The sequence below is a fragment of the Artemia sp. Qi Xiang Cuo genome, chromosome 3, assembly GCF_049724085.1.
Source record: "Artemia sp. Qi Xiang Cuo chromosome 3, ASM4972408v1, whole genome shotgun sequence".
Classification (NCBI taxonomy): domain Eukaryota; kingdom Metazoa; phylum Arthropoda; class Branchiopoda; order Anostraca; family Artemiidae; genus Artemia; species Artemia sp. Qi Xiang Cuo.
The window spans coordinates 55,484,705-55,500,362 of NC_142796.1; the positions used below are offsets into that span (position 1 = coordinate 55,484,705).

Below are 15,658 nucleotides of genomic sequence, written 5' to 3' on the forward strand. Positions count from 1 at the left end.
ACTAAAAAACGAATATCAAAATTAATAAAAATAAATCAATTATTTTTAATCTAAGTCAATAACACATTCCCAGAAGGTAACATTTCAACTTATTTTTGAACTGATTAACATTATCCGCTAGCTTTATACCCTCCAGGAGAGAATTCCATACCTGTGGTGCCGCGAAACGTGGAGATAAAAATCCTCGTTGAGTACTCCGAGCCTCCGATACTGTCCCCAAAGAATTTCCAGCTTCACAATCATGATAAAACAGTTGGATCTAGAAATTTCTTGAATAATGACTGAAACATTGATGAATAAAAATAGTTAGTTGATAATCTCTTAACTTGTAAACATTGAAATTTCTAGTTTAGTAAAGCAGCTCGAAGTACTATTTTCAAATCTCACGGAATCTCCTCACAGGAACAGCTTTATCTAGAACTTTGCAATAAAATTCTTGCGCACTTACCACTTTCTACACAAGAACCTAAATTTTTTCTACTTATAAAAAACTTATAAAAATAATTTTTTTGTAATCCTCTTTTTCAATAAACCTGAATTTTTCGAGTGATGAAATATAACAATGAGTGTGAGCGGGTTTTTTCTCGCAAATCCTTTTCCCAAATAATGACTCATACTCCCAAAGTGACAATTTTTTTTTGGAAAACGAACTATGTGGAAGTACACGGTTAGGATGAAAGGCCAACTACGCTAACTGTAAAGAGCAAGGGATATGCGGGGTCATCATTGACAGAGCGGAAGCTTTTTTCAAATGTCACCCGATTTAAGAGCAACAACTGTAAAGATCTGAGCTCTGTTCAAACTTGACACAATAGAACTACTCTATAGCAAACATCCATAAGACCGGTAAGGACTGATCAGAGAACTGGTACAGAACCTAAAGAATTCTTGTTGGAATTGCTTCTAAATATGTGTTCGGCGATCTTTATAAATTTGCTCATTCTTGTTGATATTTTTCAGGTTCGTCCAAAGCCAGCGTCCCATAAGGAGTGTGTTGATGAACTGGAAAAATTGCTAATTACCAAATATAGAGGTCAATCCGGGATTATTTATTCAACGTCTATTAAGGACACGGAAGAATTGATGAAGGATCTTAGGTCAAGAGGGTTGAAAGTTGGATGTTACCATGCCAATTTAAGCCCGGAAATGAGAAGTAAATGTCATCAAAAGTGGATATCAAATTACTATCAAGTAATTAATAATTGACCAATTTTTTATTAGTTGTATTAGAAGCATTAACCAAGGGTTCCGATTGGGGGGGGGGAGTCAACCTTCTTTTTAAATTAAAAAAAAATACCTTTTTTTCGTTTTTTCATTGAAAAATAGGGCCCTCCCCTAGAAAAACGAAACTGAAAAAACATATCCCTCCCCCTCTGCATTATTATGAATTGGTGCTCCTGTAATTAACCAGTTGCTCTGTTTACGGAAATAGGCTATGATTGTAAAAAGAGCTTTATAAGAAAATGTTCTAAAACGGTATTGTGAGAATTCTTACGTAAAAGATAGTCAATAGAAAGGCGGATTTATTTTCGTGAACAGTTGATAATAAGATAGCTAAGGAAAAATAACTAAAGTATTCAAAATGACGACAAATGATTCAAAATGAATATTCTATCTAAATATAAAATCATTTCTATTATAATTCCTTTGACAAAGTTCATTTTCAGTTAAGAGTATGGAAGCATTTGCTATTGTTATTACTTCAACCCTGAGCTGATTCAAGATCTGAGTAAAAATGAGTACCTACCATAAGTGTTGTAATTTGTGACGTCACTTACCATGGTGACGAAATTTTCGGGGTGAGAGGTTCGAGTAGCCCCCTGTGGGGAAGCTTCATAAACAGTTCACTGATGAAATAGCTATTAAAAAAAATGTCGTCCAATTCGCGTTTCATCCGTGTTGTAATTAGTGACGTGACTTATCTTGGTGACTACGTTTTCGGGGTAAAAGGTTCAAAAGTTTTCCATCCGCGCCTTAATTCCTGACATCAGTTACCATGGTGACGACGTTTTCGAGGTCTAAGTTTCGAAAGTATTCCATCCGCGCAGTAATTTCTGACGTCACTTACACTGATAATTACGTTTTCGAGGTAAAAGTTTTGAAAGCGTTCCACCCGTGTTGTAATTCGTGACTTCACTTACTATGATGACTAAAATCCTCTCTAAATATTTCCATGAACAGTTGAATAAAAGGATAGCTAAGAAAAAAACTTATCTTTTGAAATGTTGTCATATGCTCTATCTAAATGTAATAATCCTTTGCAAATTTAACATGCTTCCCAAATTCTCCTCTTTTATCTTGAACATAAAGAGTTCCAGTGGAAAGCTTAAAGACATATCTTCGTTGTTGGGGTTCCACCAGATAAATGACCTGTTTTCTTTTTCTTAATTACATTTGCTTATAGCATAATTTCAAAAGACAGGTTAAATTCCCGTTACTAAGCGATAGTGGTTTTGCAATAGGGAAGCTTTGAATCAAGTTATTTTGATACTTCCTGGTTTGGGAGTCATTGAAAGATAAATCTAAGAGGATGAATTGGGTTTGAATGGGGAGGTAGCTGATTGGCTTGGCCAAGCGGAGGTCCACCCATACGAACAGTGCTGTAAAAATTATTATTACGTTTTAGTCTATGTTTTGAAACACTAATATGAAACACCAAATGTCGGAATTCAGTTCCTATTTGATGACGAAATATTTGTTTCTGCGGTAAGAATAAAGAAGACTAAAAGAGGGAAAAAAGATATTAAACGGGGATACAATGAAGAAATGCAGTCAAAGAAGGTGGACACTGGAGTCCAATTCAGATTTCATGATTATTTATTATTTTGCGCGAATGACAGAATTGAGAAAAGTAGAGAAGAAAAGAAAAGTTTAGAAAAGAGAAAGAATTTGGAGATTCAGCCTGCAGTGGCGAAAAGTAAAAAAATGTTGGATGGGCTGTGCCGTGATAACATAAATATTAGGGAGAAAAATAAAATGTTGGATGGGCTATGCCTTGAAAATATAGACGATAAGGGGGAAAAAGAGCTCAAAAACCCATGGGGAATAAAACAAAATAAAGATAAAGGACCTACAACGGGTTGAGGGGAAGATGGGAGACATGGAATTTTGAGTCGGGTTGGAAAGATTTGGAAAGGAATCTGATATTAGTTTCATCAACTCAAAAGAGGGTTTGTTCCTTTATGAGGGGGGAGGAATCCCTTGGGGAAGATCTCCTGCGGGAAGTCGCGAGAGATAGCCCTTTTTCTCAATACACAACTGATGGACAAGTTGTGATCCCTTTACCGAGATTTTGCCCTTCTGATCTGGAGTCCTTGGGTGATACTCTCTCTGTCACTTCATACTTCACCCAAACCTTTGTCCAGTAACCCTTTTCATAGCTGTTATTTTTCATGGGAATCGACAATTATTTCCGGCAAATTGTATTCAGTGGGAGATGTACCCAAATTTCATTTTCAATTAGCATCAACGCATATTCTGCATATGATTATCCCAGGGGAGGGAACCCAGAAAAAAGGCGATTCATGGTTCGCGAAAAATTTTACTTCATTTCCAGTACCCTTATCGTTTTCACTGGCCTGTGTATTTTCGGCCTTAGACAATTTGAAATTATGCCAAGGGGCAATTTACTTTTTTATCGAGATTTGGGGTTGTTTCCACAGATGTAAATTAAGATGGTAGTGCAGCCAAATTTTTCACGATGGCTGGCATCATCATATGTGCCAGAAACTGATTCTCTGCTCCCCTCCAATGTAAATTTGTGAAAGCGATAAAATTTGTTGTTTTGAGTTGTTCAGCACACAATCAATACCTACGAACCTTGAAGATTTCAACTTTCAAAATTTAGTACAGATTCTATGCAAGTTAGATCACAGTTATCCTACAATCCGGACGTGGTGTGGACAACCGATCCAGAGCCAAGCGGTGGAAGAGAGAAGGCAAATGGATTTTGTAAAGTTGAAGTTAAGTGTTTATGTTTGTAAGGGTGGACCAAGGTAGCGCGTGGGCGGTCATTTATCTTACGGGGGGAGGTGTTGGGGTTCTACCCCTGTTTCTTTTCTTTTCAGATAAATGGCCTGTTTTCTTTTTCTTAATTACATTTGCTTATAGCATAATTTCAAAAGACAGGTTAAATTCCCGTTACTAAGCGATAGTGGTTTTGCAATAGGGAAGCTTTGAGTCAAGTTATTTTTATACTTCCTGGTTTGGGAGTAATTGAAAGATAAATCTAAGAGGATGAATTGGGTTTGAATGGGGAGGTAGCTAATTGGCTTGGCCAATCGGAGGTCTGCCCATACGAACAGTGCTGTAAAAATTATTATTATGTTTTAGACCATGTTTTGACCCCGTTTGGGGAAATAGTCTATGTTTTGACCCCCTTTGGGGAAAGAGTCTATGTTTTGACCCCGTTTGGGGAAAGAGTCTATGTTTTGACCCCGTTTGGGGAAAGAGTCTGCGTTTTGACCCCGATTGGGGAAGGATATTTCTATTGTTATATGTAACCCTTTTGGAAGAATACAAGTAAGGTATTTTTTACAAACTGTGTACTATTTTCCGTAACCCAGGCAGGGTAGGAATAGAGCTACGAGTTACCGTCATTATTATATTGACAGGGAGGTTTGTCCTACCTCCAAGGAGAGAGTTAAGATATTTTCTAGCCGTATCCCAAGGCGGGTACATTTGGCTTTAGAAAGTGGCCATTTGACCACTCGATCGCGTTATCATACCCTGGGACAGGGTATGCTGTAAATAGGGTAGTACCAAACCTGATATTTGCAGAACCGTTGGGGTAAGAGCGGGGATCTCACTAACATTTGGGCCGACAAGGGGTTCTCCCCTTCGAGTAAGTGGCATAGCAACCTTTTTGCGCCATTTTTGCATCAATAAGTGGCGACACCCGTACTTACACCCCAATAAGTGGTGCCAGCGGTAGCTAGCACAACGAACATTCGTTCTCCCGAAAAATTATAAAAATTGAAGATACCTCTTTTCATTTTGCTAAACTAAATAACAGTGAATTTGTAAACAAAGTACCTATTCAGCAGGAAATAGACAGAAAAATTATACTGAAATTATAATGAAATTAGTTTTAGTTTGTTATTTTTAATAATAGTTTAATTATTTAAACTGTTTCAAAATTTTTTTATATTTCATTAGTATAAAACTGAGCCTGTTGATTCCAGTTCTGTATGAAGGTGCATGAGTACCCAAGGTGCTAAAATCAGGGTTGCTACCCGGTGATAAAAAAAAAACACCAGATTTTAGTGATTTACTGGCTGATTAATGACTTTCTTAAATCATCCAGTGATTTGTGCGCTATTTTTTTCAAAATTAGTTTTTCAAAAATTATTCTATTTCTAGGAAATAGACCTAGAACTAAATTAATTTCGTCAAAACTGGTGTATTTCACACCAGCCAATGACACTGGAGTTTGAAATGTATTTTGTATATATATTGTAAAATTGAGCACCATATTTTTGATGTTTTACATGAATTGACACATATTATTATACTTAATATCATATGTATTGAATTGTAATTAAAGTAGCAAGAGAGTGAAAATTAAATCTGGTTGTTCGAATTGGTCAATTTATTTATCTATTGAACATCCTTTATTTATCTATTTATTTATGTTTTTATTAATTATATTATTCTTATTTCTTATTTATATTTTTCTATAGGGTATTGTATTTATTTGTTTATTATTTTATTATATTTGTTTATATTTTTATTTATTTATTTATATTTGATAAATTTATTTATCTATTTAACACCCATCATTTACATGATATGATAAGATAGAGTAGACGAGAGAAAAGAGAGTAGAAGAGGAAGAAAAGAAGAAGAGGAAAAAAAAACCCACAAGATCAAGAAGTCAATTACTCCACTAACTCTTGTCATAGCAACGACATTTAATGATAAAAATGAAGCTTGAGATAAAAAAATTTTTAAGTACTATTACACTAATTATTGTCATGACACAGACGTACAAAAATACTAAACACTATTGAATTAGAGCAGGATAACAATCATTCTGTGAAAAATGGTGTTTTTGGTTATGCTTCGAAATTAATTTAGGAATTGCAAGATCAGGGTCAGAAAGTCTAGATTTTCTGGATCAATGGAGAAGAATTCAATTTATAATGAGAAAGAATTCTGCATGTATCCATGTGGTTTTCAACACTAGCAGGTGCCTAATTGAAAAAAAAGGAAACGTATTTAAAAATCAGTAAAAATAAAAATTAGCGAAAATCCTATGACGCCTAATAGATTAAGAAGGTTTAGGTCTCCTTCGAAGATGTAGGTGTCTTCGGAAGTCGATAGATAGTTAATGTTGGAATTTTTACGAACGAAAAGCGTTGTAAATTTAATCAAATTAAATCAGTTAGATCAATTAATTAAATTATTAAATAATCGTTTTTATTAAATTAAAATTAAATTATTAACTTAAAATAAAATTATCAATTAAACTTGATAAAATATAATTAATAAATTAATAAAATTAGTAAATATAATTTTATTTTGCCTTTTTATTTTTGTGGTTGACCATGACGATAGTAGTGAAAATGTGTTATTGCTTTAAAGCCTATTACGAACATTCGTTCTCCCGAAAAATTATAAAAATTGAAGATACCTCTTTTCATTTTGCTAAACTAAATAACAGTGAATTTGTAAACAAAGTACCTATTCAGCAGGAAATAGACAGAAAAATTATACTGAAATTATAATGAAATTAGTTTTAGTTTGTTATTTTTAATAATAGTTTAATTATTTAAACTGTTTCAAAATTTTTTTATATTTCATTAGTATAAAACTGAGCCTGTTGATTCCAGTTCTGTATGAAGGTGCATGAGTACCCAAGGTGCTAAAATCAGGGTTGCTACCCGGTGATAAAAAAAAACACCAGATTTTAGTGATTTACTGGCTGATTAATGACTTTCTTAAATCATCCAGTGATTTGTGCGCTATTTTTTTCAAAATTAGTTTTTCAAAAATTATTCTATTTCTAGGAAATAGACCTAGAACTAAATTAATTTCGTCAAAACTGGTGTATTTCACACCAGCCAATGACACTGGAGTTTGAAATGTATTTTGTATATATATTGTAAAATTGAGCACCATATTTTTGATGTTTTACATGAATTGACACATATTATTATACTTAATATCATATGTATTGAATTGTAATTAAAGTAGCAAGAGAGTGAAAATTAAATCTGGTTGTTCGAATTGGTCAATTTATTTATCTATTGAACATCCTTTATTTATCTATTTATTTATGTTTTTATTAATTATATTATTCTTATTTCTTATTTATATTTTTCTATAGGGTATTGTATTTATTTGTTTATTATTTTATTATATTTGTTTATATTTTTATTTATTTATTTATATTTGATAAATTTATTTATCTATTGAACACCCATCATTTACATGATATGATAAGATAGAGTAGACGAGAGAAAAGAGAGTAGAAGAGGAAGAAAAGAAGAAGAGGAAAAAAAACCCCACAAGATCAAGAAGTCAATTACTCCACTAACTCTTGTCATAGCAACGACATTTAATGATAAAAATGAAGCTTGAGATAAAAAAAAATTTAAGTACTATTACACTAATTATTGTCATGACACAGACGTACAAAAATACTAAACACTATTGAATTAGAGCAGGATAACTTGATAACTTAAACTTGATAAAATATAATTAATAAATTAATAAAATTAGTAAATATAATTTTATTTTGCCTTTTTATTTTTGTGGTTGACCATGACGATAGTAGTGAAAATGTGTTATTGCTTTAAAGCCTCATTATTCAAAACAGTCAAAGGACAAATTTGAAGAAATCGCAATTTTCAGGTATGAATAGACCTAAGATGTGTTTTTTCTGTTTCATCTTTTTTTCTCGTTCCTTCTCGTCCCCATCTCGAATGATGGATGTTCAATAGATAAATAAGTTTAAAAAATATAAATAAGAATTAAATATGTTTTCATTTTGTTTTCCCCGGTACTTTAAATTCATTATTATAAAAACGAAAAAATGAGATCGTAAAAAAACATTTTTTTTCGATCTGAGTATATTCAAGGTGTAATATAGATTAAATTTAAATTGGGCAGACTGTCTCGTCCTTACACCTCGTCAGTGTTGCCGTGTTTTAATTTATTTAGCCTTAAGTTACCCATTATGTTTTGGTTTTAATTTCAAACCTCAAAATCCTGGTATAACCAACCCATTATGAAACATTTAGCCGATTTGAAATCGCTATACCTTTTTTATATAACACATAATAAGATAATTTACATAAATATGCATAAAATCTAATTTTGTATAAAATTTTGTGTTTTATATAAGACATGATTTTATACAAAATGTAACAAGATATAATTTGCTATAAAATATAACAAAAATAAATAGCAGCTATCTTTTGTTGCTCAAATGCACAATTGAGGAATTTTCCTCTTACAATTTTGTAATTTTCTGAAATTAACAAATACGTCTACAAAATAAAAAGGTTTCCTGATTAATGTTTTACCTTGTTTCTCTGATGGTTGTTGTGAAGTAATTTTTAATAATGAATGAAATTTAAAGTTCGTTTTCGTAAATAAATGTTTTGTTATTGAAGCAATATTTTTTTCATCAAAAGTAAAAACTAAGTTACTTTTTATATTTTTTTTAATCTTTTATGTGGGAGTATTCTGGGAGCCCGCCTAATCTGTATCCGCTGAAGTGACGTCTCTGTTTCTATGTTTAGTTTGACGCTGAAAAATGAAATAACTCTGTTTGACTTAACGTTGAAATGACGTTTTCGTTTGTTTTTCAGGCAGTAATTGCTACTATTGCTTTTGGTATGGGTATGGACAAACCGGATGTCCGCTTTGTAATTCATCACTCAATTTCGAAGTCTATGGCCAACTTTTATCAGGTAATAGAGATCTAAACTCCGATTTTGTTAGATCTCCATATTTCATACTGTTTGTAGGTTTCACTAGGGAACTTTGTAAGCACGAAATATTGCGAAAAGTAAAAGTAAGCACGAAATATTTATTTGATGTTTCAAGAAATTATGTACAGTGGTGTATGGTTGCGAATCGGCTATTGGGAAGGAGAGCCAGATGATCTTTGTTTGCAAAGAGGGGGGGGGGGGGAGTTCGGTGTCTTAAGCCTCAAAAAGGGTATTTTTAGGCTCAAATCTCCTAACTTTCGGTGTTTTTTTATATCAAATTGAGTTTTATACGGGGGTGTAGGGGGGCCTTCCTAACATTTAAGGGTATTCAGGATCAAACAGTTCATACCTGGATCAAACAATTTGTAGTGAATAACTAATTAAAGAGCAACCCCTAATCACTAGAAACCAGAACTCTAAAAACGAAGTTTTGATTATAATAGGTATGTCAACATCTATTATTTCTTACTATTAATATGTGTCATTTGTTAATTCTCAATTTTGTCATCAAAAGCTACTATAAAAATTTGCATATTTTTTTGAAAAAAAGAGGTTAAACACCCCCCAAAATGAGATCAATCTTGTAAAAAATTATGCGACGAGAATCAATATGATTCATCGTGTGAGAATGGTTTTGTTCTGTCTAAGATCGACATTATTTCGAGGAGAACGCGCTTGGAAATTTGGTTTTACTTTCCAGATATACTTTCCAGCTCAGTAATGTTCTTTCACCAAAATAAAACTTGATAGTTAGAACCATTCCACGCTTGAAATAAGATTTTTCCATTAATCATTACCGTATTCCACAAGTGAAATACAGATACGAAATTCCAACCCTGATTTTTCAATTCGGAAGGATATTTTCGGCATTTTTCTACCCCAAGATTGGACCACTCCTGAATGACCAAGATCGGACTATTTCTCTACCCACTACCCCAAGAATGGAAGAGATTATTGATGTGCACTTGCTTTGAACAATGTGATTGTCAGCTGAATTACTTTGAGAGGTGGGAAAACATTTGTGATTACCAGATTACTACCTTTGTTGCATTCAAAAATAAGGAGGATATCCTCCTCATATATGGGATGATTTTTGTTCATTAAATGTCTTAGTATCACATTATACTTTCATCTAAAAAAAATTACCCAATTTCATTTAGCCTATTGAGAAAAGTCCAGGGGCTCAAGAAAATACAAGAGAGTGAGCAAGGATTTTTCGATTTTTTCCGTAATGAAGGTACAAAAAGGTGTAAAAATGTTTTTTAAAATATAGGGGGGGGGGCAATTACCCCCAGCTAAATTAGAGCCCTAGCAAAGGTCATCCTTCATTACCATGAACAGTTAGATACTAAACGCAATTTTTTCATGTTTAAGAGAAGAAGTGGTAGCGTTCTGTCATGAGTAAGGGAGCAATTATCCGTCATTTGAATAATAAATTGAGTAATTTAGACCATTTCCCCGCTCATTCAGAGAAACAAATATGAAAAGAAAAAAAATTAAAGGAAAAAAGAAAACTTGCATTGAAGGATGGTTCAGTTGTGGTCAGGATTGCGGTGTGCATTTTGTTTTTAAACATGTTTGGTAACCTGAAGATGTATATTTTTATTGTATGTATATTTTTAAACATGATTGGTAACCTGAGCAATTTTATTTGTTTGATTATTTGAAAACTCGTCTACAGCAACATTAAAAAGGACAGAGCAGGAGAGCAGGACAACATAAAGGTAAGAAGGAGAAACGAAGTTATATACATCTATTGAACAATATTATGTTCAGTGTCCTTAGTGGTTATTTGAATAAAAAATTGGCAAAACAGAAAAAGTTGGAACAGTTTTTTGCTTTATCAGTTGATTAAATGTGTTACAAAAAGGAATAATATACAGGGTATGAGGCAGCGCGATAGAGGTGTAAAGACGGGCGGGTTGAAAATGGTTGAAGCGGAGGTCCTCGCAAACACCTGGTAAGCAGAGTGGCCAGATGTGGCGCATTTGCACCATTTCGGCCCTTTTTGAGACGGTTGCACATTGAATTTTTCAAATCGGTCCATATTGGGGGGGGGGGGGAGGAAGCGTTCATTTGGTTCATTTTCACTAGAAAAATAGAGCTTTTGGTGCATTTTCACTTTAATGGTTGCGCAATGTCAAACTAGACATCTGGTAACACAGCTGGCAAGTCCAGAAATGGTGGCAGTAACAAAATGGTAATGGTCGTATTAGTAGTCGCGGTGTTGAGGATGCCACCATGAAGAAAAAATGTCAACTCTCTTTTATTGCATAGATGTAACGGAAATGATACGGTACTACAAGCTCTAGGGTGGGCTTTTTTACCTCTTTTGTTAGAAAGGGACGAAGATAAAAATGTATTTTTTAGATGTGATTCAAAAGTGAAAATCTTCCAAAAGGGGGCAAATACATAATATGTGGCAGCGGGAAGCGCTGTAAAGACTGGTGAGGCGAACATGATTGAAGTGGATGTAATTGAAGAATTGGAGATGAATATTCAGTTTTGTTCTTTCCATTCTTTTAGGAAAGTGGAAGAGCCGGACGGGACGATAGCCCAGCAGACTGCATTTTGTATTACCGTTTTGGTGACCTTTTCAGAATAAGCACAATGGTTTTTGCTGAAGCTACAGGTTTGGAAAATGTATATGGCATGGTTGCATACTGTATAGATTCAAAAAGGTAAAAAGCGTGATTTGGTTTCATTGGTACTTAAGTGACCTATTCCGTAAGCCAGTCATGTTATTGACTGGCCCTTTTAAAGTCTGATGTGGCTCATCTCCGCCAGGAGCCAGTAAAAAGAACGAAAAGTTATCGAATGAAAAAAACACATTTTGCGTTTATCATGGGGTAAAACAACGAGAAGAAGGGATCCTGTTTTCCTAGGTCAGTTTTTCCTTTTTTATATAATTTAGCTAGTAAGAAAGTAAATACATCATTAGATGCATTTTTTTTGTGTTCTTTCCAAATTTAAAAATCGCATCCGGGGGAAATTCTATTTTGAGCCCTTAATGGGGCCTTAAAGTGTAACTTATTACCTTGTTATAGAATCAATATTTCTCAATATTTTGATCGGGTGACTTTGGGAAAAAAATGAGCGTGGAAGGGGGCCTAGTTGCCCTCCATTTTTTGGGTCACTTAAAAAGGGCACTAGAACTTTTAATTTCCGTTCGAATGAGCCCTCCCGCGATATCCACTGGTTCGGCACGATCACCCCTGGGAAAAAAAACAAAACAAATAAACATGCATCCGTGATCTTTCTTCTGGCAAAAAATACAAAATTCCACATTTTGCAGATATGATCTTGAAACTTGTATATTAGGGTTCTCTGATACGCTGAATCTGATGGTGTGATTTTCATTAAAATTCTGTGACTTTTAGGGGGTGTTTGCCCTTTTTTGAAAATAAGGCAAATTTTCTCAGGCACGTGACTTTTGATGGGTAAGATTAAAATTAATAAAACGTAAATATTTAAAATCAGCAAAAAAATCTGATTCTTTTGATTTATCTATTGGTATCAAAATTCTGTTTTCTAGAGTTTCGGTTTCTATTGAGCCGGGTCGCTCCTTACTTACATTTCGTTACTACGAACTGTTTGATATGATGTGGGCTACCAGCCCAATAAACACACTATTTCTCGCTGTTTAAGCGTATATACCAATGCATGTAAATTGGTTGGTAGCTTTTCAGTTTTCTGTTTGAGAATTCAGATATTGGATTGAAAAGAAAATTTCCCACAGGATTTGAATGTTTAGTCTAAATTTTCGAGTAACAGTAATTTGTTGAATAAGTTCTTAATAATAATTTTACTGAAGATATTCAAGTGGAATTATTTTTAAGGGAGATACGGAGGGAGCTTGGAGGTAGAAATCGACATATTATCCCCCGGGCCGTATCCAGGATTTTTTTTTTGGGGGGGGGGGGGTACAAAAAACGTTAAACTCATCAAAAAGTCGGAAAAAATATTCCGGGAGTGGGGTGGGGTTAAAAGCCTCTAACCCCTCTTCTGAATATGGCCTTGATAATCCCTCTTGATTCCGGGAATATTTCTGGTCTATGTTGTTATTATGGAAGTAAACCGTAGCATTAAAACCTAAAATGAGCAGAATTTATTCCGTATAGGAGGGGTGCTGCCCCTTCCTCATTCCCACCTCCACCTCATGGTTGTATAAATTTCGGATAATGCTCACTCGATCAGAAATTGAGAGTTTTAGTCCTTTTTTATGAGCCGAAAGTTACTGGAGGAGGACCAACCAGTCCCTGTCCTAGAGCTGTTTTTGATATGTGGTCCTTTTGTTACCCTTAGAACATCTGATCGACATTTTGAGGTACTTATTTTGTACTTTTTCTTTCGCTGCTCAATTTTGCGTGGGGGGGGGGGGTGGGGGTGAATTGTCCGGGGAAGAATTTTTCGCATCGGGGAATTATATATATATATATATATATATATATATATATATATATATATATATATATATATATATATATATATATATATATATATATATATATATATATATATATATATATATATATATATATATATATATACATATATATATATATATATATAATGATAGGTTATGATAATAATAATTTATTTTCAACCCACGATAAATAATAGGAAAAAGTAGAGTAAAGAAATACAAAAAGAAAAAGACCCCGTTTGACTAACCATATTTCAAACAGCAAGTCGTACGAAAAATGTGATTCCACTACGATCTCTAGGTCTATAATGAGAGAAAGGCCGAGATTGCTAGAACGTGTTCTGTAGATAAAGGATGGCAATTTGCTAAATATAATTGTTTTCGGTCAACCATCTTGGGCCAAACGAAAAGCAGGTTGTCCCCGAATAGGGTGGGAAGAGGTTAGAAGAAGGATTTAAGGGAAATTGAAAATTCCTGGGAGGGTATTAAGATGAAACTTTCTGGGTTTTAGGGAGATGTTAAACTAACTCAAAACATTCTACGTGCAATGCAGGTTGTCAAAAGTAAGAATCATCAATATCTTATGAATGGTTTAGAATATTAATTTGAAACTTCCAGGACATGTTGATGGGGATGTTGAACTATCCTACTGTTGAACTTCTACTGCTACTATTATCAGTGTCATTACTACTACTACTAAGGCTAAGGGTATTAACCCTGTCGCGGGCGAATTTCCAATTTTTGAGATAAACTGACAGGAAAAAGTTCTTTCCTATGTAGAAAAATACATAGATTTCATATATGTATTCAGAAACTGACAAAAAAGGATAAAAAGGTAAAATATGCTACTGTCCACATATGGGGACGCCGCCCAGAAAACACTCTTTCGAAGGGCTTATCGGACACTGTGAAAGTTCTCGAAACATTCGGGGAACAATGCGACTTTGCATTTTTTGCAGATGAATCTCGTTTTACTCGTACAGTTCTTGTCCTGGCATCGAGAAGCGTTATTTTTGCCGGACTTGCCAGGCCAATGGCCACTCAGACCATCAAGCCGGATCTCGTTTGGGATAGCAATGACAGTCCTTTTCTTGACAAAGCCGATTTTTGAAGGCCAACCAGGGCTTGTCCTCATCCACACCATACCTTTTTTCGTCATAGCTACTGCAACAGACGCTTTGAAATGGAGGAGATCAAGTGTGCCGACAGGGCAGGTTTTTCTGTAGAGAATCCAAGCGTTGACAACAGCAACATCAAGGAAATGGTGGAAAAGGTGCATGTACCAGCGTTTGTTTCGAAAGTCGTTTTTGTAAAGTGAAGTCGGCGAATCCATCAAATCCACGCCTCTATTCCTTCACTGCGTATGGCCTTTCAACCGCCACTTTCGATTTCGCTGTGCTGCACCATCTCTGGACACTGTCAGTCGGGGCATAACCAGTGAAGGATGAACAAACATTTACGAGATTGTTGTCTTTCCAGCGTAAAACCGTCACTCCTTCAGCAGACATAGCAAACGATTAGGTTCCTCGCTTTTTCTTTTTCATTTCGACTTTTGTTATTAGCTTAGGTACAGCATCTCCAAGTCGATTTGTGAGAAGGGTTCCAACACTATAAATCTTTTCCTTTGCTAATGCTTCCACCAGAGATACCGAGGTAAAAAAGTTGTCGAAATACACTTTAGCATTTGTGTTTTCAAGGCCACGAGTGAGTTTCACAACCACGTCTCCTCCTAACCCTTACGCTGGTGGGTTGCGGTTGGCACCGCTGCCTTGATATGGCTCAAAATCATACGCATATCCTGAGACTCCAACCCGAACCCAAATTTTGAAACCCCACTTAGTTGGTTATATGCCATATACTGCTTGAGGCTGCTTCTTCCCTTGAAGTCGACCATCATCTCGTCTATTGAACTGTATTCTTTGTCGGCCACTGCTGCTTTGAAAGAGTTGCGCAACATCTCCAAAAATGGGCGGATCTTGTAGTATTTGTTACCATCAGGGCTACTTTGTTGAGTAGTGAAATGTAAACATTCTCTGATCTTTTTGCACCTTTTGCTTGAAATATAATCAGCAATCTGAGGTAGCCTCAGGGTATTTGACCGGTAGTTTTCAATTCTTGGGTATCGAACATAGCTCATTATCAGAAGGCATCCAACATAGATGCGTAGTTCTGCTGATGTCAAATTCAACTCATACCCTTTTTTGACAATGCGTAACCGTTAGACTCCCTGACATTTCGTCGCCAGACTCCCTGACATCCAAGCATTTCGTCGGAAAGAAGTCCCTCAAAG

General features: G+C 34.8%; 1 protein-coding gene across 4 annotated transcripts in view; it reads left to right on the plus strand.

The window, feature by feature from the left end:
- The window catches only part of LOC148954301 (ATP-dependent DNA helicase Q1-like), a 97,745-nt gene that overhangs the window by 49,150 nt on the left and 32,937 nt on the right, over positions 1–15,658 (plus strand). For all 4 annotated transcript variants that reach the window (XM_089087015.1, XM_089087014.1, XM_089087016.1 and 1 more), the window contains exons 8-10: positions 961–1,191; positions 8,820–8,921; positions 11,469–11,623. In XM_089087015.1, coding sequence (XP_088943141.1) covers positions 961–1,191; positions 8,820–8,921; positions 11,469–11,623 — 488 coding nt within the window. The remainder of the gene's footprint in view (positions 1–960; positions 1,192–8,819; positions 8,922–11,468; positions 11,624–15,658) is intronic.